The sequence below is a fragment of the Moschus berezovskii genome, chromosome 10, assembly GCF_049115385.1.
Source record: "Moschus berezovskii isolate FMDL1 chromosome 10, NW_MosBer_1.0, whole genome shotgun sequence".
Classification (NCBI taxonomy): Eukaryota; Metazoa; Chordata; class Mammalia; order Artiodactyla; family Moschidae; genus Moschus; species Moschus berezovskii.
Window position 1 is genome coordinate 13,699,796 of NC_142469.1, and position 24,290 is coordinate 13,724,085.

Below are 24,290 nucleotides of genomic sequence, written 5' to 3' on the forward strand. Positions count from 1 at the left end.
TTTGAAAAATCTAGTAATTAGAGACTTAATGTTTTTAGATATATTACTTGACTTATTTGTAAGAATGTTTGCAAGGATATAATTTAGTCTATTTTCTATTCTGATTTAATTAGTTCCTACCCTTTAAATCTTTTCTTTATGCTACTTTTTGAGCCTTCACTGCCTTTGCCATATAAGTCAGTTAACTTGGAGCTTGTGTTTGCTGTTACGTTAAGCAACTGTCAGCTTTGATATATAAACAGATACATTTATCCAAATTTCTATTTAAATGCTAGGAAATATATCTTTTCCAGTTTATTTTCTGTATGTGAAATGACTTTTTAGGAGACTGAGATGAGAAACTTAAAAATTCAAGTAATGAAATGGAGGCAGACCTCAGAAATACTGCAGGTTCAGCTTCTGAACACTGCAGGAAAGTGGGTATCACAGTGAAGTCACATGACGTTTGTGGTTGCTCGGTGCATATAAACATGATGTTTATACTAAACCGTAGTCTGTTATGTCTAAAGATACAATGTACGTACTGTAAGTAAAAAGTACCTTAATGCTAGAAAATGCTAACCATCATCTGAGCTTTCAGTGAAGCATAATCTTTTTGCAGTAGTCACGTCAAAGATTACCTATCACAGATTACCATAGCAAATATAATAGCAATGAAAGTGAAATTTTGTCAAAATTACCACAGTTTCTGTGGCACAGAGACACAAAGTGAGCAAATGCTGTTGGGAAAATGGCACCAGTAGGCTGCTCAGCACAGAGTTACCACAAAACTTCAATTCGTAAAAAGCACGTGATCTATAGGGTGCAGTAAACTGAAGTGTGATAAAATGAGATGTGCCTGCAGTCCTGTGGAGTGTTTTACTTTCATGTTTTAAAAATAACATCAAGGACTGAATAGTGCTGGAGTCATAGCCATGTAGTCATCAGTTCAGTTCAGTTCAGTCGCTCAGTCGTGTCCGACTCCTTGCGACCCCATGAGTCACAGCACACCAGGCCTCCCTGTCCATCACCAACTCCCAGAGTTCACTCAGACTCATGTCCATCGAGTCGGTGATGCCATCCAGCCATCTCATTCTTTGTCGTCCCCTTCTCCTCCCGCCCCCAACCTTTCCCAGCATCAGAGTCCAGTGAGTCAACTCGTCACATGAGGTGGCCAGAGTATTGGAGTTTCAGCTTTAGCATCAGTCCTTCCAGTGAACACCCAGGATTGTTCTCCTTTAGAATGGACTGGTTAGATCTCCTTGCAGTCCAAGGGACTCTCAAGAGTCTTCTCCAACGCCACAGTTCAAAAGCATCAATTCTTCGGCGATCAGCTTTCTTCACAGTCCAACTCTCACATCCATACATGACCACTGGAAAAACTATAGCCTTAACTAGACGGACCTTTGTTGGTAAAGTAATGTCTCTGCTTTTTAATATGCTATCTAGGTTGGTCATAACTTTCCTTCCAAGGAGTAAGCGCCTTTTAATTTCATGGCAGGAACTAAATGGAAGCGGAGTATGAATAAGCACTACTTGTGCACGTTTGGTGACAGTACTTGTCCTCACGTCCCTAGGGCTGAGTGTTTAATTTTGCCACTGTTGTTACACAATAAGGAAGCAGTTAGGCAGGGCCTGAACTCCAGACAGACACAAAGAGAACATGTGACATCGGAGTAGGTCCGTTTTTACTGTAATTACATCGTTGTTTCCTTAATGGTAAACAAATAGTCAAGATACTAACAATATAAAGAAAAACTACCTTTATTTTCATTTTAATCTGTTCTTTCTTTTTAAAAATATGGTAGATTGTAAACTCTTGAAAACAAAATTGAGATGCTAAAGCATCGATTATAAATTTGATGTTATTTAATGGTATGTGGATGTATGTCTTATAAATGAGTGCTATGAGAGCTCAGTATAATTAACTTGTTTTGAGTTTATTTACTAGCAATACATGATTTCAAGATGGTGGTCTTCCCAAATGACTCTTTCAAAGTTCATTTCTTAAGAGGGCTTAAATGGGGGAGGAAATTTTGCCTTTTAAATATATGTGGAAGATTGCTGTTTGGACATCTGCTCTCAGCAGCATAAAGGATATGAAAGTGGGATTAAATTGAAGATATAACAACTAAAGTTAGGTATTAAACTGGAGGGGGAATTTCCTCTCTTTGGAGACCACTGCAAAATTATTAGAACATTTTTTTCTGGAATTTGTTAAGATATTGCTATCTGTTGTACTCATCTGCACAGTTTGTTACTAATTCAAGAAAAGGTGAAATACTTTTTCCAAAATGTAATACTTTTGCTGCTTTCTTCAGTGAGAAAGTCTTCCTTAAAAAAAAAAGGACTAACTAAAATTGTGTGCTCTGAAATAGGGTTGATTTACTTTATTTTACTGCAGATTGATAACATGTCACAAAGATCCACCTGTGTACATACCACAGTTTAAAGAACACAGCTTTAGAATTAGTGAATGACTTCTAGAATGGAGTTGAGTTTAATTCATTTTAGAAGGAGGCAAATGGACTAGCCTTGCATGCCTTCATGATGCTAAGTTGCTATAGTCGTGTCCAACGCTTTACGAACTGTAGCCCCCCAGACTCTCCAGCATTGGATTTTCCAGGCAAGAATACTGGAGTAGGGTGCCATACCCTCCTCCAGGGGATCTTCCCAACCCAGGGAACGAACCCACATCTCTTCCATCTCCTACGCTGGCAGGCAGATTATTTACCACTAGCACCACTTGGGAAGCTGGGACTAGCATTCAGTTCAATTCAGTTCAGTCGCTCGGTTGTGTCCGACTCTTTGCGACCCCATGAATCACAGCACGCCAGGCCTCCCTGTCCATCACCAACTCCCGGAGTTCACTCAAACTCATGTTCACAGAGTCGGTGATGCCATCCAGCCATATCATTCTCTGTCGTCCCCTTCTCCTCCTGCCCCCAATCCCTCCCAGCATCAGACTCTTTTCCAGTGAGTCAGCTTTTCACATAAGGTGGCCAAAGTATTGGAGTTTCAGCTTAAGCATCAGTCCTTCCAGTGAACACCCAGGACTGATCTCCTTTAGAATGGACTGGTTGGATCTCCTTGCCATCCAAGGGACTCTCAAGAGTATTCTCCAGCACCACAGTTCAAAAGCGTCAATTCTTCGGCGATCAGCTTTCTTCACAGTCCAACTCTCACATCCATACATGACCACTGGAAAAACCATAGCCTTGACTAGACGGACCTTGGTTGGCAAAGTTATGTCTCTGCTTTTTAATATGCTATCCAGGTTGGTCATAACTTTCCTTCCAAGGAGTAAGCATCTTTTAATTTAATGGCTGCAATCAGCATCTGTAGTGATTTTGGAGCCCAAAACAATAAAGTTTGACACTGTTTTCACTGTTTCCCCATCTATTTCCCATGAAGTAATGGGACCAGATGCCATGATCTTTGTTTTCTGAATGTTGAGCTTCAAGCCAACTTTTTCACTCTCCTCTTTCACTTTCATCAAGAGGCTTTTTAGTTCTTCTTTACTTTCTACCATAAGGGTGGTATCATCTGCATATGTGAGGTTATTGATATTTCTCCCGGCAATCTTGATTCCAGCTTGTGCTTCTTCTAGCCCAGCGTTCCTCATGATGTACTCTACATATAAGTTAAATAAGCAGGGTGACTGTATACAGCCTTGATGTACACCTTTTCCTATTTGGAACCAGTCTGTTGTTCCACGTCCAGTTCTGTCACTTCCTGACCTGCATACAGGTTTCTCAAGAGGCAGATCAGGTGGTCTGGTATTCCCATCTCTTTCAGAATTTTCCAGTTTATTGTGATCCATGCAAAGGCTTTGGCATAGTCAATAAAGCAGAAATCGATGTTTATCTGGAACTCTCTTGCTTTTTCCATGATCCAGCGGATGTTGGCAACTTGATCTTTGGTTCCTCTGCCTTTTCTAAAACCAGCTTGAACATCTGGAAGTTCATGGTTCACATATTGCTGAAGCCTGGCTTGGAGAATTTTGAGCATGACTTTACTAGCGTGTGAGATGAGTGCATTTCTGCGGTAGTTTGAGCATTCTTTGGCGTTGCCTTTCTTTGGGATTGGAATGAAAACTGACCTTTTCCAGTCCTGTGGCCATTTAAATTTTGCTCATTTTGAACAGATTAGTGAATTGGTTTTCTAGACTTATTATTGAAATATGGGAAAAGGAGAATAATGGTAGGAGGAGTAATTGTTAAATTCGGCATCTTACCTAAATGTAAAGGAAAATTTTTAAAAATGTCTTTCTATAAAGTCTTGTACCTATATACTGATGTTTCTGAAATATTTAATTGCTTTCTAATGAAATTGATGGTTAAATGTGGTTATTGGGAAAAAAAATAAGCAGACTAACCAGCTTTAACATAGCAAATGAAAGAACGGAAAACATCAGCAACATCAAAAACTATAGAATAAGATGACAGATACAAACATTTAAAATTATTGTGACCATAAAACTCAAAATAGTTTTTAAGTTTTCTTGTTTAAAGGCACTTTTGGATTTTAAATATCCCATGTTTTGAGAACAGATATGTACAAATTAAAAATTCTTACTTGATGAATTGAAGCTTTTATCATTATGAAGGGAAATGATTGGTGAAGGAAATGGCAACCCACTCCAGTATTCTTGCCTAGAGAATTCCATGGACAGAGGAGCCTGGTGGGAGTTCATGGGATCTCAAAGAGTCAGACCTGACTGAAATGACTTAGCGCATCATTTATGAAAATACTTTTATATCCTAATAATGCTTTTTGCTTTTAACTTTGTTCTAATATTAATATTGTAACATCAGTTTTCTTTTGGTTAGCATTTGCAAAGTGTACCTTTTACCATTCTTTTATTTTCAAACTTTCTCTATCCTTGTATTTTAGCTTTGTCTGTTGTAAACAACATACAGTGGTATTTCCTTTTTCATTCTTTAGAGCATTCTTTGTCTTTTAACTGGAACATTTAGTCCATTTATAGTTAATGTGATTGTTGATAATGTTTGTCTTTCTATCCATTATCTTATATTTTGTGCTTTTTATATTCCCTCATATTTTTTCCCCATATTGCTCTTTTTCTCATGTTCTGATTTCTGCAGAGATATTCAGATTTATTCTTTTAGAGAGATTTTCCTTTTCTTATGTCTGGCCCTTGGAAAATACCAATCTAGGACCACCTTTTGTTTCTTGAAGGAAAATTTTGAAACATCAAAGTACAGTAAGCACATATAAAACAACCATCTAGCCAATAATTATCAAAGTTTTTTCCTCTGTATTTTACCTCCTTATTTCTTTTTTCAATGTCTCTAATGCAGGAAGACTTTCGTTTTTGAAAATCTGCAAAGTCATTATCACACTTAAAGAAATTTTAAAAATAATTTCTTGGTATCAAATAAAACAGGCTTCTCATTTCTTCAGTCATCTTATAAATGTGTTTTTATAATTTATGTTTGATTCAGTATCCCACCAAAATTTATACGTTGCATTTGAATGTTCAGTTCAGTCACTCAGTCGAGTCCGACTCTTTGCGACCCCATGAATCACAGCACACCAGGCCTCCCTGTCCATCACCAACTCCCGGAGTTCACTCAAACTCTTGTCCATCGAGTCGGTGATGCTTTCCAGCCATCTCATTCTCTGTCGTCCCCTTCTCCTCCCGCCCCCAATCCCTCCCAGCATCAGTCTTTTCCAGTGAGTCAACTCTTCACATGAGGTGGCCAAAGTATTGGAGTTTCAGCTTTAGCATCATTCCTTCCAGTGAACACCCAGGACTGATCTCCTTTTGAATGTTAATGTCTCTTAAATTTTTTTTTTATTTATAATTGCTCAATTTAGGCTTAATTAAATTCCGATAGTTTTTGAGAAAAATCGTTCATAGGTGATGCTGTGTTTTTCCTGTTACATTACACCTGGGAGCAGAAAATGTCTCTTTTCATAAATTTGAGTAAGGTGTTGTCAACCTGATATATCCATTATGCAGTTCCATATCACTTAATTGGTGGTACCTATTGATAACTTTTGTCCAGAGTCATTGTTTTATATTACTAAGGCTTACAAAATGATGATATTTTATTATATCTTCTGCACTAATTGGCTGTAATTCTGTGAAGAATTTTACCTCATTAACTATTTGGTTACTTTGAAATACAGTTTATCCTGTAGAAAGAAAGGCATGGCAGATGTTTTATTCCTTTCCTTATTTTTTAGTTTTCAGAATACTCTGTTGTTGCCCTAGCATCTTTCAAATATTGTAAGTTTTTATTTAGTACGGGCATACCTTGGAGATATGGTGAGTTCAGTTCCGGATCATCACAATAAAGTGAATTTCAGAATAAACACTTTCCCAGGAATTTATTTCCTGGAGCATGTAAAAGTTGTTTATACTGTAGTCTAAAAAATTAAATGTACAATAGGATTGTGTCTAGAAGAACAATGGACGTACCTTAATTTAAAAATACTTTATTGCTAAAAAATGCCAACCATCATGTGAGCCTTCAGTGAGTTGTAATCTTTTGGCTGCTGGTCTTGCCTTAGTGTTGATAGCTGCTGACTGATCAGGATGATGATAACTCAAGGTTGGCATGGTAATATGACAAAATAAAACAGTGAAGTGTGCCCCATTGGTTGACTCTTCCTTTCACCAAACATTTCTCTGTGGCATTTAGCAATGTTTCATACTATTTTCTCTGCAATAGAACTTCTTTAAGAATTGGAGTTAATCCTTTCAAACCCCATCCCTACTTCATTAACTAAACTTAATATTCTAAATCCTTTGTTGTCATTTCAGCAGTCTTCACAGCATCTTCGGTAGATTCCATCTCAAGAAACCACTGCCTCTGCTCATGCAGAAGAAGCAACTCCTCTTCCATTAAAGTCTTATCATGAAATTGCAGTAATTTATGCACATCTCAGGCTCCACTTCGAATTGTGGTTCTCTTGCTTTCTTAACCACATCTGCATCTTAGTCCCTCCACTGAAGTTTCGAACCCCTCAAAGTCATCCATGAAAGTTGGAATCAGCTTCTTCCAAACTCCTTATTTTATTTTTTTTCAAACATTTCTTTATTTATTTGGCCTTACCTGATATTAGTTGCTACACTCAGGATCTTTAGTTGCAGCATGTGGGATCTGATTCCCTGACCAGGTATCGAACTCTGGGCTCCCTGCATTGGGAGTGATGAGTCTTAGCCACTGGTTCACCAGGGAAGGCCCCAACTCCTATTTTAATGTTGATGTTTTGACGTCTTCCCATAAATCATGAACATTCTTAATGGCATCTAGAATGATTAATTCTTTCTGGAAGGTTTTCAATTCACTTTGCACAGATCCACCAGAGGAATTACTGTCTCTGGAAAATATAGCCTTATAGAATGTATTTTTTAAATTGTAAGACTTAAATTGGAAATTACTTCTTGATCCATAGGCTGCAGAATAGATGTTATGTTATCAGTAATGAAAACAACTTTAATTTTGTTGTCCATCTCCATCAGAGCTCTTAGGGAACCAGGTACATTTTCAGTGAGCTGTAACGTTTTGAAAGTTATCTTTTTTTCTGGGCAGTAGGCTTCAACAATGGACTTATCAGTAAACTATTAAGCAGATGTTATGTCATCCAGTCTTTGTTGTTTCATATATAGAGCACCAGCAGAGATTTAGCTCTAGAACTTTCAGAATGGTGAATGAGCATTGACTTCAAGTTAAGTCACCAGCTGCATTAGCTCCTAACAAGAGAATCAGCCGGTTCTTTGACGCTTTGAAGCAGGCATTGACTTCTCCTCTCCAGCTATGAAACTTCTAGATAGCAAATTTTTCCAACAGAAGACTGTTTTATCTGCATTGAAAATCTGTTGTTTAGAATAGCCACCTTCATGAATTATCTTAGCTAGATCTCCTGGGTGATGTGCAGCTTCACCTTGCCCTTCTATTCATGATGATGGCCTCTTTGCTTAAGTGTCTTGATCCAGCCTCTGCTGGCTTCAAACTTCCCTTCTACAGCTTCCTTGCTTCACTCAACCTTCGTAGAATTGAAGGTATTTAAGGCCTTGCTCTGGTTTTAGACTTTGGCATAAGGGAATGGTATATAGCTGGTTTCATCTTCTTTTCAGACCACTAAACCATTCTTCATATCAGCAGTAAGGTTGTTTGCTTTCTTTTCATTCATGTGTTCACTGGAGTAGCACTTGTAATTTCTGTCAGGGCTTTTCCTTTGAATCTACAGCTTGGCTATCTGTTTGGCACAAGAGGCCGAGTTTACTGCCTTGAATGTGCCTTCCTCACTAAGCTTAATTAATTCTAGCTTTTGATTTAGAGTGAGAAACAACCACGGCTTCCTTTCACTTAGAGGCCATTGTAGGATTGTTAATTGGCCTAATTTCAATATTGTGTGTCTTAACTGGGAGGCTTGGGGAGAGGGAGAGAGATGGGGGTACAGCCAGTTAGTAGAGCTCTCAAAACACACACAGTATTTATTAGTTCACTGTCTTTCTTTTTTAATTTCTGTTTAAAAAAATTTGGCCCAATTTTATTTATTTATTTATACTTTTTGGCCACATGGCATGGAGGATTTTAGTTCCCCAACTGGAGATTGAACCTGTGCCCCCTGCAGTGGAAACAGAGTCTTAATCACTGGACTGCCAGAGACGTTTCAGTTCACTGCCTAATATGAGTGGTTCTTGGTTCCACAAAACAATGACAAGAGTAACATCAAAGTTCACTGATCACAGATCACTGTAACAAATACAATAATAATGAAAAAGTTTGAAACACAGCCTGGATTATCAGAATATGACACTGAGACACAAAGTGAGTGAATGCTATTGCGAAAATCATGCCAATAGACACTTGACACGTGGTTGCTTCAAACCTTCAACTTTTAAAAAATATCTGTGAATGTTGTTGTTCAGTCGCTCAGTTGTGTCTGACTCTTTGCGATCCCATGGGCTGCCACACGCCAGGTTTCCCTGTCCATCGCCAACTCCTGGAGCTTACTCAAACTCATGTCCATCGAGTCAGTGATGCCATCCAACCATCTCATCCTCTGTCGTCCCCTTCTCCTCCCACCTTCAGTCTTTCCCGGCATCAGAGTCTTTTCCAATGAGTCAGTTCTTCGCATCAGGTGGGCAAGTATTTTTATCGTACTTGATGGGTTATATTGCATCATAACTCTTCCTGATGTTCAGAGGGAGCCCTGGAGGTTGATTTCTGCAAACTTCTCATGGGATAATCCAGGCAGTGTTTGTCTCCTACTGTTGCTAGTTTTTTCAGACTCTAGTGATATTCCCTGTTCTAGATTTAGAATCAGCCAAGGGGCTCTAGTTCCTTTTAATGGGAAATAGTGTTTAGAGATCATAATATATGTGTTAAAAGTACACAATTTTATTGAATCATTGTTTCTATGCCTTCTCAGTTGACACAGAAAATACATTTTTTAAAAGAAAAATACTTCATAAATTTTTACTGTTTTCCTGTTCTAACTTTTGATTTATTTTTTTAATTTTATATTTCTATCTCTTCACTTATACTGAAAGTCTTGGTTCCTAATAACATAATTACTCATTGCTTTATTCATGTGTGTATAGATATGTCTAAGATAATTTCAAAATAATGGTAGCCACATATCCAGCAAGACTATTAATGTTGTTTGGAACCTCTTTGGGGTTTTCTTTTATTGTATATCCCATGAGGAACAGGCACTGAAAGTACTGTATTTTAAAAATCACTTGAAAGTACTCTGTGAAATTGCACTTAAAAGTAGATACATTTTAAGTTCAGTTATTTTAGGGTGGTTTAAGGGATTGCTTTTTAAAGTTAATGTATTTTGCTTTTTTATAAAAAGATTTTATGATTCCAAGATAAAAACTCTGAAGTACGTTCATTGAAAAAGGCCTTATTTTCATCCCGGTTCCTTCTCTTCACTCCCATTTCCCTGTCTCCCCACCTATAAAAGCCATTTTATTTTTTATTAGTTTTGTGTATGTCCGTCTTCCCTTTTATTACTTTTTTTAACAGGCAAAAAATACATAATCATGTCCTTTATTCTCAAACAAAGGTAACATAATATACATATTCTATACTTGCTTTTTTCTGTAAAAAGATGTATCTTAGAGATCACTGCTTTGTAGTATATATAGATATGCTAAATATAGATATAGATATGCTAAATATAGTTACAGATATGCTAAATATAGTTACAGATACGCTAGTGGCGCTAGTGGTAAAGAACCTGCCTGCCAGTACAGGGGACATATGAGGCATGGGTTTGATCCCTGGGTTGGGAAGATCCCCTGGAGGAGGGCATGCCAACCTACTCCAGTATTCTTGCCTGGAGAATCCCTAGGACACCGGTGCCTGGCAGGCTATGGTCCACAGGGTCGCAGAGTCAGACACGGCTGAAGCGACTTAGCATGCACGCACACATATATAGATATATGTATATAAGATTATGTTTTATAACTGTGTGGTACTGCACCATAGTTTATTCAGCCAGTCCTTTATTGATAGACATTTTTTCTCGAGTTTTCTTATTGCAGTTAATACTGCAGTGAATAGCTTATGCTACTTCATTGACAATTTTTGCTAAAGTATCTTTGGGAGATAGTCTGACAGGTGTGATGCTAGGTCAGAGAGTAAATATGTGTGTTTTTGCTCTTTGTGGCTAAATTCCGTACCACATGGGCTTGCACCCTTTTACCTCTCCAGCAGTGCAGAATTCCTTTTTGCCCAGACTGTCACCAAAAGAGTATTTTGTCAAATTGTTCAATTTCCCTCAATGTGATAGGCAAGAAAAGATAGCTCATTTTAGTTTCAATTTGTGGTTTTTAAAATTATAAGACTGAACATTTTTTCATGTGTTTAAGAGACATTTGCATTTCTTTTCTGGTGAACTCTTTATTAATATCTTTCCCCCCCCTTATTTAGGTTAATTGGTCTTTTTCTCTGTTTTTAGATGCTCTTTATATATTAGGACTATAAGCCAGGTTTTTAAAAGTGAAAGTAAGATTTGTCTGAATGGATCAGCAGATGCCCTCAGGACAGAAACAGCTTCATTGCCGTTGCCTGCCTGACTGATTTTTTTTTAATTGGAGGCTAATTATTTTACAATATTATATTGGTTGGTTTTGCCATACATTGACATGAATCTGCCCCGGGTGTACATGAGTTCCCCCTCCCGAACCCCCCTACCACATCCCTCCTCCCCTATCTTCCCTCTGGGTCATCCCCGCATACCAGCCCCAAGCATCCTGTAACATGCATCGACCCTGAACTGGCGATTCGTTTCACATATGATAATATACATGTTTCAGTGCCATTCTCCCAAACCATCCCACCCTCACCCTCTCCCACAGAGTCCCAAAGACTGTTTAATACATCTTTGTCTCTTTTGCCGTCTCATATACAGGGTTATCATTTGCATCTTTCTAAATTCCATATATATGCGTTAGTATATTGTATTGGTGTTTTTTTTTCTGGCTTACTTCACTCTGTATAATAGACTCTAGTTTCATCCACCTCATTAGAACTGGTTCAAATGCATTCTTTTTAATGGCTGAGTAATACTCCATTGTGTATATGTACCAAAGCTTTCTTATCCATTCCTCTGCAGATGGACATCTAGGTTGCTTCCATGTCCTGGCTATTATAAACAGTGCTGCAATGAACATTGGAGTATATGTGTCTCTTTCAATTCTGGTTTCCTCGGTGTGTATGCCCAGGATTGCGATTGCTGGATCATATGGCAGTTCTATTTCCAGTTTTTTTGAGGAATCTCCACACTGTTCTCCATAGTGGCTGTACTAGTTTGCACTCCCACCAACAGGGTAAGAGGGTTCCCTTCTCTCCACATCCTCTCCAGCATTTATTGCATGTAGACTTTTGGATAGCAGTCATTCTGACTGGGGTGAAATGGTATCTCATTATGGTTTTGATTTGCATTTCTCTGATTATGAGGGCTGTTGAGCATTTTTTCATGTGTTTGTTAGCCATCTTTATGTCTTCTTTGGAGAAATGTCTGTTTAGTTCTTTGGCCCATTTTTTGATTGGGTCATTTATTTTTCTGGAATTGAGCTGCAGGAGCTGCTTGTATATTTTGGAGATGAATCCTTTATCAGTTGCTTCATTTGCTATTATTTTCTCCCATTCTGAAGGCTGTCTTTTCACCTTGCTTATAGTTTCCTTTGCTGTGCAGAAGCTTTTTATTTTAATTAGGTCCCACTTGTTTAGTTTTGCTTTTATTTCCAATATTCTGGGAGGTGGGTCTTGGAGGATCCTGCTGTGATTTATGTCGGAGAGTGTTTTGCCTGCGTTCTCCTCTAGGAGTTTTATAGTTTCTGGTCTTACATTTAGCTCTCTAATCCATTTTGAGTTTATTTTGGTGTATGGTGTTAGGAAGTGTTCTAGTTTCACTCTTTTACAAGTGGCTGACCAGTTTTCCCAGCACCGCTTGTTAAAGAGACTGTCTTTTCTCCATTTTATAATCTTGCCTCCTTTGTCAAAGATAAGGTGTCCATAGGTGCGTGGATTTATCTCTGGACTTTCTATTTTGTTCCATTGATCTATATTTCTTTCTTTATGCCAGTACCATACTGTCTTGATGACTGTGGCTTTGTAGTAGAGCCTGAAGTCCGGTAGGTTAATTCCCCCAGTTCCATTTTTCTTCCTCAAGATTGCTTTGGCTATTCGAGGTTTTTTGTATTTCCATACAAATTGTGAGATTATTTGTTCTAGTTCTGTGAAAAATATCGTTGGTAGCTTGATCTGACTGATTTTTTTGATAATTCCATACTATTTTGTTACTTCTTCAATAATCTTATAAAGATACATTTTCATTTACTTTATTTGGCAGTTTGGGTTGTTTTTTAAGCAAGAAGTTCTAAGTAGCCCAGCTCACCATGGCCCTTAAAAAGGAACTATTTTATCCTGTGTTTAAAAAATTTTATTGCTTGATATTTTATGTAAAAACTAGTTAGCATATGCACAGTCTTGAAAGCTAACACACACACACACTCTTGAAAGTTTTTTTCATTTTTTGAGATTTGTACCTTAAAGTACCATTAATTCTAATTAAAAAAATGTATTTACAGTCATAATAGGCTGCTGTTACAAATATAAAATAACATACGTTGTTTAAAATAACGTATGTAATTACTTCCAGTGGTTTGTTTTCCCTGTGTCTCTAGTACTTAGCCCAGTGGCTAACACATTAGTGGGTCCTCTATAAGTCATGAATTAACGGTCCGTGTATGTGTTATATGTACACATGCACATTTAAGTTCAAGGAATTTTACATAAGATACTCTAATGGTATACAGTAAATGCCGTGCTGTTTAAATGTCTTTGAACTAATGTGTACAAATCTATTATAATTGTGGGTGTACACTTATAAGTAGGTCATAGTTCCTATGTTTTAAGAAGTTTAAAATGAAACTTATCAGTTGTTTTTTCTTAGCTCTTATATGGCATACCTGAATATTTTAAAATATCAGTGTTTCATTTAATCTTTAATTAAAATTAAAAGTTTGCTATCTAATGCCAAGGTTCCTTCTTTTTCCACTTTGATTTTTGTTCTCAGTCATCTCATGTTTTCAGGGTGACCTCGTCTTAATCTTAACTCAGCATCTATCTCTGTGGCATTTTGCCAGTTCTCTTTAAGGCCAAATTGTGATTTTTAAAAATTCTAAATTTAATTGACTACTCTTTCTTTCACTATTTAAATCTGGTCTTGTCCATATATTCTCTCCAACGCCATGCTTTCCTAGAAATCATAGTAATAAATTTATGTATTTTAAATAATCTTTGTATTATTAACAGATTTATACTCCTGCCTGGGAAATCATTAAAGAAAAATGAAGATTAAATATTCAACTCTCTAGTGTCCCATCTAAACTCATCCCTGATTTATAATCATCATTTAGCTTTTAGTAATCCTTTGTGTGCATGTGTGTTTGTATACTTAGATACATATATCCTCCATTACATGTACAAACTTATAGTGTAATGATGTTAAAACAGAAGCATTTGTTTTTACCTCATAGTTTTTTCTATTTAAACTGATTGTTAATAACTGGTAGATGCAAGTAAAAGTACATAAACAAAACAGAATAGCACTGATCTTGAATAAAACTTAATTCTTTCAACATAATACATGTCTTATGGCATGAAACCAATTTTTAAAACTGTTTGCTATTAATCCTGTGTTTTCTCAAAATTGTGCTTAAGAATATTTTTATTGTCTTTTAAATGAAAAAATAAACAGATTAAGCAGTGAAATCCTTAGAATCCTTAGTAACTCCTATTATTGTTATAACATTCTCTCATTTAAAATAAGAATGTTTCTGTCTTTACATATGCCTGTTTCTCTTTGGGTTGTATGCGATGCAGTTGTAATGTTTGATCTGTATGTGGATCTGGTACACTGTTTTCCACCAATAGTAAATACTATGGGAGATTTATAAAGCAGACTTTATTTTTTAATACATATAGATCTATAGAAATAGGGGCATTGTGTATTTTTTAAATGTTTCGAAGTGACTTCTTTTGTCTCTTTTGCTTTAGTTTTTACCAGATTCGTGCATCTATGAAAATTCCACCAAGAGTTCCACACAGAGTAGAAGCTAGTTTGCTACATGCAGCAGGTAAGCCAAGGAATATTCTCAATGAAAAAAAAAAAAAAAACTGAAGCAAGATTATAACGACCAATAATAACTTTTCATAATTATTTTTATCTTTTAATTATGAACACAGGATGCCAAAGAGCATCATTCTCATACTTCATATAAAAATATATTTGAGGCCTCAGTAAAACAGGCTTGATTATATATTCCTTGTCTCTATCTTAGGTTTCTTAGGATGAGCAAGTAAAAGAAAGTATGTGAAATTTCCATGAAAGCAAACATAAGTAAGGGTGATATCAGTTATATCATGTAATATGTACTTTTAACAAATGCCTAGTGAATGTGGACACATAATTTGACATATGATCACAAAACTGTTTTATGATAAAATTTTATAGTATTTATTTTGAGATTATTTTTTCACCTTTTTTTTTTACTTGATTAATGAGAAAATAAAGGGTCAGAAAATATAAAATAGACATGTTATAACAGCTCTTTTATTTACTCATATTCTAAGGAGACACTCTAGCAGTAAAGGATTTGAGCCGAAGCCCTGATGTAATCATTGGGCATTTTTTTCAGCTTTCTTGATACAGTATATTCTGTTAAGCAGTTAGAAAATACAATGATTAATGAAACATGCTGGAGTGTTTTTATTTCTAATATGAGTTAATAGTTTTCAATGTATCACAAAACATTAAAAAACACCTAATATAAAGCTAGCTCAGTGAAGCTATGAGCCATTCTGTGCAGGGCCACCCAAGACAGATGGGTCATGGTGGAGAGTTTGAGCAAAACATGGTCCACTGGAGAAGAGAATGGCACACCACTTTAGTATTCTTGCCTCAAGAACACCATGAACAGTATGAAAAGGAAAAAAGACATAACACTGAAAGATGAAACCCCCCCCAGGTTGGTAGGTATCCAGTATGCTACTGGAGAAGAACAGAAGAATAGTTCCAGAAAGAATGAGGAGCTGGGCCAAAGCAGAAATGATGCTCAATTGTGGGGGTGCAGAATTAAAAAGTCAAGAGTTACCTAGAGTAATAGGTGAGTATAGCCCTGGAGTACAAAATGAAGCAGGGCAAAGGCTAACAGAGTTTTGCCAAGAGAACATACTGGTCATAGCAGACACCCTCTTCCAGCAACTTAAGAGTCTACTCTATACATGGACATCATCAGATGGTCAATAGCAAAATCAGATCGATTAATTCTTTTTTCAATAATATCTGGCAGTTTATTAAAAAATGGAGCATACTGAACAGCAAAGTATCTTACATCTTTCAGGAAGAAAAAACACTAAATTTGAAAAGAAATCACCCACTGAATTTGGACACAACACCTCTACTCAAGAGAAACATTTGTACAGTCCAGGTCTTTATTTTTACACCCATCAGGCCATGAATTCATATGGAAACGGGCTCCAACAGTTCAGGTTCCTTTCCATTGGTCCTCACAAAGTGTGCTTCTCTAGGTGGAGCAGGCTGGCGCTTCAGCTGAACCCAAGTCCCTTTCTCTTTGGCTTCCTTCTTTTTCTGATAATTTTCCTTCACACGTTTCAGGAAGCTCTCGGCTCTTAGAGTGCTTAATGTACTCGATACGCACATTAAATCTCTTGGCAAGAACCTTGCCCTTGTTTGTTTACGGTGATGCCAATAGCATACTGGGAACACTGTAGACTCTTTGCCAGGGTACCATTTGCGGGGCATTCCTTTTTGAACAGTACCCATTCCCTTGGTATCTGCAGTATCACCCTTCTTGTAATTGCGCATGTATGTGGCCAAAGGAACAACTCCACATTTTCTAAAAGGCCTAGAGAACATGTAGCGGGTGCCCCTCCTCTTTCCCTTTGTGTTGGTCATTTTGGCGAATTACTGGAAGATGGCGGTTCTGGCTGAAAAGCCAGATTGATTAATTCTTTGCAGTCAAAGATGGACAAGCTCTTTACAGTCAGAAAAAACGACCTGGAGCTGACTGTGGTTCAGATCATGAACTTACTGCCAAATTCAGGCCTACATTGAAGAAAGTAGAGAAAACCACTTGCCCATTCAAGTATGACCTAAATCAAATTCCTTATGAGTATGCAGTGAAAGTGACAAATAGATTCAAGGGATTAAATCTGGTAGACAGTGCTTGAAGAACTATGGACAGAGGTTTATAACATTGTACCAGAAGCAGTCACCGAAACCATCCCCAAGAAAAAGAAGTGCAAGACGGCAAATGATTGTCTGAATAGGCCTTACAAATAGCTGAGAAAAGAAGAGAAGTGAAAGGGAAAGATATATCCAACTGAGTGCAGGCTTCCAGAGAATAACAAGTGGAGACGAGAAAGCCTTCTTAAGTGAACAATGTGATGAAACAGAGGAAAACAATAGAATGGGAAAGACTAGAGATCTCTTGAAGATCAGAGATACCACGGGAACATTTCATGCAAAGATGGGCACAAAAAAGGTCAGAAATGGCAGGGACCTAACAGAAACAAAAGAGATTGAGAAGAGGTGGCAAGAATACACAGAAGAGCTATACAGAAAAGATCTTAATGACCTGGATAACCACGATGGTGCAGTCAGTCACCTAGGACCAGACATCCTGGAATGTGAAGTCAAGGGGGCCTTAGGAAGCATGACATTAACAAAGCTAGTGAAGGTGATGGAATTCCAGCTGAGCTCTTTCAAATCCTAAAAGATGACACTGTTAAAGTGTTGCACTTACTATGCCAGCAAATTTGGAAAACTCAGCAGTAGCCACAGCACTGGGAAAAGTCAGTTTTCCTTCCAATCCCAAAGAAAGGCAGTGCCAAAGAATGTTCAAACTACTGTACAATTGTGCTCATTTCACATGCTAGCAAGGTAATGCTCTAAATCCTTCAAGCTAGGCTTCAGCAGTTAGTAAACCAAGAACTTTCAGATGTACAAGCTGAATTTTAAAAAGGTAGAGGAACCTGAGATCAAATTGCCAGCATCTCTTGGCTCACAAAAAAAAAAAAAAAAGAATTCCAGAAAAACATCTGCTTCATTGACTATACTAAAGTCTTTGTGTAGATTACAACAAACTGGAAAATTCTTAAAGAGATGGGAATACCAGACTACCTTACCTGTCTCCTGAGAAATCTGTATGAAGGTCAAGAAGGAACAGTTAAAACTGGACATGGAACAATGGACTGGTTCAAAATTGGGAAAGGAATATGTCAAGCCTGTATATTGTCACCCTGCTTATTTAACTTCTATGCAAAATACATCATGTGAAATGCTGGGCTGGATGAATCACAAGCTGGAATCAAGATTGCCGGGAGAAATATCAACAACTTCAGATATACAGATGATGCCACTCTAATGGCAGAAAGTGAAGAGGAACAAAAAGCCTCTTGATGAAAGTGAAAGAGGAGAGTGAAAAGTTTGGCTTGAAGCTCAACATTCAGAAAACTAAGATCATGGCATCTGGTCCCATCACTTCATGGGAAATAGACGGGGAAACAGTGTCAGACTTTATTTTGGGGGGCTCCAAAATCACTGCAGATGCTGACTGCAGCCATGAAATTAAAAGATTCTTACTCCTTGGAAGGAAAGTTATGACCAACCTGGATAACATATTAAAAAGCAGAGACATTACTTTGCCAACCACGGTCCGTCTAGTCAAGGCTATGGTTTTTCCAGTGGTCATGTATGGATGTGAGAGTTTGACTGTGAAGAAAGCTGATCGCCGAAGAATTGATGCTTTTGAACTGTGGTATTGGAGAAGACTCTTGAGAGTCCCTTGGACTGCAAGGAGATCCAACCAGTCCATTCTAAAGGAGATCAGTCCTGGGTGTTCATTGGAAGGACTGATGCTTAAGCTGAAACTCCAATACTTTGACCACCTCATGCGACGAGTTGACTCTCTGGAAAAGACTCTGATGCTGGGAGGGATTGTGGGCAGGAGGAGAAGGGGACGACAGAGAATGATATGGCTGGATGGCATCACCGACTCTGTGGACATGAGTTTGAGTGAACTCCGGGAGTTGGTGATGGACAGGGAGGCCTGGCGTGCTGTGATTCATGGGGTCGCAAAGAGTCGGACACGACTGAGCGACTGAACTGAACTGAGGGCTGCCATCTATGGTGTCGCACAGAGTTGGACATGACTGAGTGAATGAACTCAACTGAACTGAACTGAGGGTTAGTTCTCTGGTGGTCTAGGGTCTTGGAGTCAGTGTTCCCACTCCAAAGGCTCAGGGCTTGAACTTTCAAGCTTCAGGTGTGGTACTCTGGCCATTTCCTGTAGCACTGGATAATGTATTCTCTTCAGTCTTTATGAAATTCATGATGAGTCCCAAGAGAATATAACTCTCTTCCACTTGGATTTCTGACCAAATAAAGTAACAGGGACCTGACTTACCTTTCAGTTAAACATATATGTATGTGTTGTACTTAGTCACTCAGTCCTGTCCAACTCTTTGTGATCCCACTCTTTGCTATCCCATGGACTACAGCCCTCTGGGCTCCTCTGTCCATGGGGTTCTCCAGACAAGAATACTAGAATGGGTTGTCAAAACAATCTATGTATATCTATTCTTTTTCAGATTCTTTTCCTGTAATTTTCTTTTCCAAATGTGTTTGTCTGGCTTCTGTATTAGGGTGGTACTAGCCTTGTAAATTAGTTTGAAAGTGTTTCTTGCTAGTCAGTTTTTGAAAGAATTTGAGAAGGATTGGTATTAATTCTTTATATGTTTGGTATATTTCACCTATGAAGCCTTCTCATCCTGGACTGTTATTTTGTTGGGAGATTTATTAGTGATTCAGTTACCTTACTCTTTACTGGTCTGTGCAGATTTTCTGTTTTTTCATCACTCAGTCTTGGTAAGGTATGTCTCTAGGAGTTTATCCATTTCTTCTAAGTTATCTGATTTGTTGGGGTCATTGTTCAGCATAGTCTTTTATTCCTTGTATTTCTGTGGTATTTGTTGTAGTGTCTCCTGTTTCACTTATAACTTTATTTGAGTCGTCTCCTTTTTTAAAGATTTGTCAATTTTATTTTTCAAAAAACCTACCCAGTTTCATTCATCTTTTCTGTTGTCTTTCTTACCTCTATTTCATTTACTTCTTCCCTTATCTTGGTTATTCCCTTCCTTCTGCTAACTTTGGGCTTCGTTGTTCTTTTTCTAGTTTCTTGAGGTGTAAGGTTATGTTGTTTGAGACCTTTCCAGATCACTGGTATGACAGAAATATTACATGTAATTAATATTTTTTGCAGAGTAATGTTATTTTGACATTGTGAAAATTTGTGTTTCACAAATACCTAAATGAGCCTTCTTTCTAAGTGCCCTTTGCTAGCCACTGTTACTTTGGTTTTTATTAGTTACAAGTCCAGATTTAGTCATTGTTGTTACCAGTTCAGCTTCAAGTTTCTGATACAGTCAACTGCATATTACTGACTGTAAGATGTCAATGGCCTGATAGCTTGCTAGTTTTCAAAAGAAAGTATCTTAAAAATAAATTGTTTATAGCAGATACCAGTTTTTAAAAGAGACGCCTGGATTTGGAAAACAGTAGACATCTATGATATGTAATTTTAACCTATAGAGAAAGCATTATTTATGTATGTATAAACAAAACATTATACCAGAAAATTTTTAAGAGGTTGCGTGAAAGAGTCAAAGTGTTAGTCACTCAGTCTTGTCTGACTCTTTGTCACCCCATGGACTGTAGCCTTCCAGGCTCCTCTTTTATATACTTTTAATTAAATTATAGCATCCAAAATGGGAAACACAAGAAATAGATTTTTGACAGAAGGAAAAAGATATGTAAACATTTTTCACACTTTTAAAAAAAATAGCCAACTTCTGTCTCTCATTCCTAAAATGTTGAACCTAATATGATTACGCAAGATATTTTTTATTCCAAATGTTTTGTCAGTGTATTTTCTTTAGCTCTAGTTTGGAATGTCATATTTTTGTTCTTTATGGTACACAAAGATGTCGACATTTACCTGTAAAGTAGCCCTGAATGCATTGTGAGATGTGCTGCTTTTCCTGCCCAGTACAGGAAATGGTTACCTTTCATGTGTGCGTCATGTTCCACAGCTCTGAGCCATCCTCTGAAACCTCCGTGGCGACATCAGTGTCATTGCAGTTGTACTTCCTGCCATGCTGCCTCAGATAGCCTGTTACGTGGAATGTCTAAGTCAGTGTGAAATTCGTAGAGAACAGTGCTTGGTGCAGCATGGTGACTTGTTAGAGGTTTACGGGCACAGTAGATGCAGTATTGTATCCTCATGCTCAGGTGGGCTTCCTCCCCAACAGTCTGACAAGCAAAGAGCGTAGCAGGCAGCCAGTTTGTTCCAGTCTAAGAGGTTCTTTTCTTTCTTTCTATCCTTCTTCCTTCAAGCTTTGTTCCTTTTTAAAATGATTTTTAAGAGTCCTTGAAATGTGTGTATCTTTTATTTTTGTATCTTTTTAATTTTAGTAAATTTGTTAGGAAAATGTATCCTTTCAAAAATTTTCTGCCTTCAGAAATTACTCCTATGTATTTGACTTTCTTTTAATAACTATATACCAGTCACTTCTAGACTCATCCTTGAAAACAACATAAATATCTTTATGTTAAGTCTCTTTTCACTTCTGTTCCTTAATAATTGACTTTTTCTTCCAAGGGCTTGAATTTTCTCTACTTTTTATTAACAAGTCCTATTTTTCTTCTAATTTAGATTTGTGCTTTTATCTCAAGACTGTTTCTTTCCAGGTTTATATTTTACCATATCCTACACCTTGTGTATATTTCTGGAAAACTTTTGGAAAGAAGAGAAAAAATGATTTTGTCTGTGAGTTGCAATAGGGCAGGTTAGACGGGTTGGGAGTTTTATTGCAACATATTTAAATTATTTCCAGCATGAGATTGTGCTGACAGGGAGAGGTTTGGGTCAGCACATAGCTCTCATCTGTAGTAACATCAGTCATGAAAGACAATGCGTATTTATGGGCTGTTGGAAATGGAATGATAACAGTGCATTCAGAGATTTCTACAACAGAGAGGACATTGCCGGTTCATGGAAGCAGGCCCCAGCTTGAAAGGTTAGAGGACTGTGTACAGTTTTGATAAAAAGTTGATAACAACTAGCCATTTCTAATAGTGACAGTATTTTTTATAAAGAAATATATACTATTTTATTTGCTTTTTGATATTCATCCCTTTTCTCTGAAAAACAAAAATTTTTTGTAAGTAATATATGCAAATAGTTAAAGATCCATTAATCCAGAAAGATTAGTAGTGAAAAGCATAGCTCCTTCTCTAGATGCATCCACTTTTAACTGTTTCTCTAGTCCTAATGGTTTCCTCTCCATGGACATCCACATCCAGTGATGATGAATGACAATTTATCTCACACCACTTCCTCTCCTCCTGCTTTTTAGGAGAGATACCATCATCCACATCTCTCATTGATCATCACTGGAACTTCATATGATACATTTAAAGCTAAATGTGACAGACCCCTCATTTTGAAAAGTAAAGATATACATAATCTTACCTCTTTTTTCAAATTTTCTTTTTCTCTCAACTTCTCAGCCTCTTAGATATATCCTTTGTTTTACATTATCGAGATTACTAACATTCATATTCAGATTTGAAGCTGTAGTCAAATCTTGTATATTTTGTCCATGGGTTTATTCCAAATGTTAAAAACAAGTAAACAACATTTGCATTTTTATGGTAACACAAGAGGGAAAGGGTTTATAAAATTGAAATTAGTTTCCAACATAAAGAAGAAGAGTCTTAGTTTCTGGCAAGACAAGGCAAATCTAGTTCCTGTTTTGGTATTGGATCAGGTCACCTGTGACATCGAGATAGCTATATAGGTCTGTTTGGAGTCAGAGATGCAACTTTGTTATGGTTAAGAAAGTAGTTATGTGGAATCAGGATACCAGCTTCCTTTTATGTTACCTTGGAAAACTCAACCTCTGTGAGTTTCGGTTTCTCGTCTCAAAATATTAACCTGCTTTACAGTAAGTGAAAGTTCATAGTAAACTGTGAAGGACCATATACATGTTGGGTGTTATTAATGGACTTCTATTAATACAAGAAAGTAAGAAGCTGTCTAGAATGCTGTTTGTGAAGTATATAATACTGCAAAGAGCTGAAACTTACATTAAAATTAATTTGATGTTTTCCTATGATTTTTATATTTTCTATTATGCAGTATAGCATATCTCATGTTAATAAGTATATCTAATTTTTTTTTAATCGATAAACCATTTCTTGGATAAGAAGTATGAACCAGAATGACCAAAGTCACGAAGGGAAAACTCAAGGGAGGAAGAGACCTCAGAAAAGACCCTAGACTCTGTGACTTACAAAGGAAATCTGGATCCTTGGGCTTCCATTTCTATTCATATAAAACCAGCTAAATGTGCAGAGAGTGTTTGAATTTAGATATAACTAGTTTCAAGTCTTACTCTGCCATTTACTAGCTGTATAGTTTTAAGCAAATTATTCAGTTTCTCTGAGCCTTTCCTAATTAGTGAAATGGAAATAATCCTTGTCTTATAGTTTGTTTTTGAAAGTTAAATGAGAAAATTCGGTAGAGAGGCCCAGTGTGGTGCTCTGTGAATGTTGGGTGCCTTTGTCCTGCTTCTTTTTCTATTTTAACTGCCCTGCTGCTGCTGCTAAGTCATGTCCGACTCTGTGCGACCCCATAGACGACGATGTTAAAAAACTGAAAGAGGTAAACTCTAGGATCTCAGCACTTGTCGATGTTGGGAGAGACAGTCCCTGAATGAAGAGGAAGCTGACTGGGGCCGTTTTCCTGCTTTTCCCTATGCCGTGTGTAAGGGCCAGCCTTGCTTGTGCACCGGGGAGCTGATTGACATGGTTTTGCCCTCTTTAGAACCATCTTTGGGTCTTTCCTTCCCCAGTGAGACTGCTTTTCCCTTCTGGCATGGGTGTTCTGTGGAAATCATAAGAGTTAACTGCACATATGTGTTTGAACTAGTTTTTCAGTGCGTCATAGAGACCAGGCATAGCCTGTGAAGCAAACAGCAGTGGCATTTGCTTCCTGGACAAATTATTTCTCTTATCAGAGCCTTGGTATCTATAACATGGCAATTAATCCCTGCCCTATAAAATTGCCTGAAGGATTAACAACAATATATGTGAAACACAGTGCCTGGCACATAGTAAGTGCTCTGTGGATGGCAGCTAGCAGCTGTAGTGAGAAGTAATAAAAAATAAGAAGTAATTAAAGTAAGTTACTTTTCTTGTTATTGAATAACAATTTTTATTGAATAAATGTAACGTGCAAGTTTAACATTGTGTACAAGTTACTTTGATACATTTATATATTGTATTGTGATTGCCATTGTAATAACATCTATCACGTTACATAATTATAGTACAGTATTGTCTTTATTCATTATATTGTGTAGTAGATCTGTATGGCTTATTTACTACTCATTTTTACCCTCAACTTATTTCACTTAGCATAATGGGCTCAAGGTCCATCCATGTTGTTGCAAATGACAGGATTTCCTCCTTTCTTGTGGCTTAATAACATTGCATTGTGTGTATGTCCACCACGTCGTCTTTATCCTTTCATCCGTTAATGGGCACTGTGATTGTTTCCACATCTTGAGTATTGTGAATGATGCTGCAATAAATACAGGAGCGCATAGATCTCTTCAAAATCCCATCACCATTGCCTTTGGATATATGCCCAGAAGTGGATC

The 24,290-nt window shown here is 37.3% G+C and overlaps 1 protein-coding gene across 6 annotated transcripts in view; it reads left to right on the forward strand.

Moving 5' to 3' along the window:
- FAM135A (family with sequence similarity 135 member A) overlaps positions 1 to 24,290 on the forward strand; it is a 147,213-nt gene that overhangs the window by 31,380 nt on the left and 91,543 nt on the right. For all 6 annotated transcript variants that reach the window (XM_088840491.1, XM_055432812.2, XM_055432815.2 and 3 more), the window contains one exon: positions 14,538 to 14,617. In XM_088840491.1, the coding sequence (XP_088696617.1) occupies positions 14,538 to 14,617 (80 nt within the window). The remainder of the gene's footprint in view (positions 1 to 14,537; positions 14,618 to 24,290) is intronic.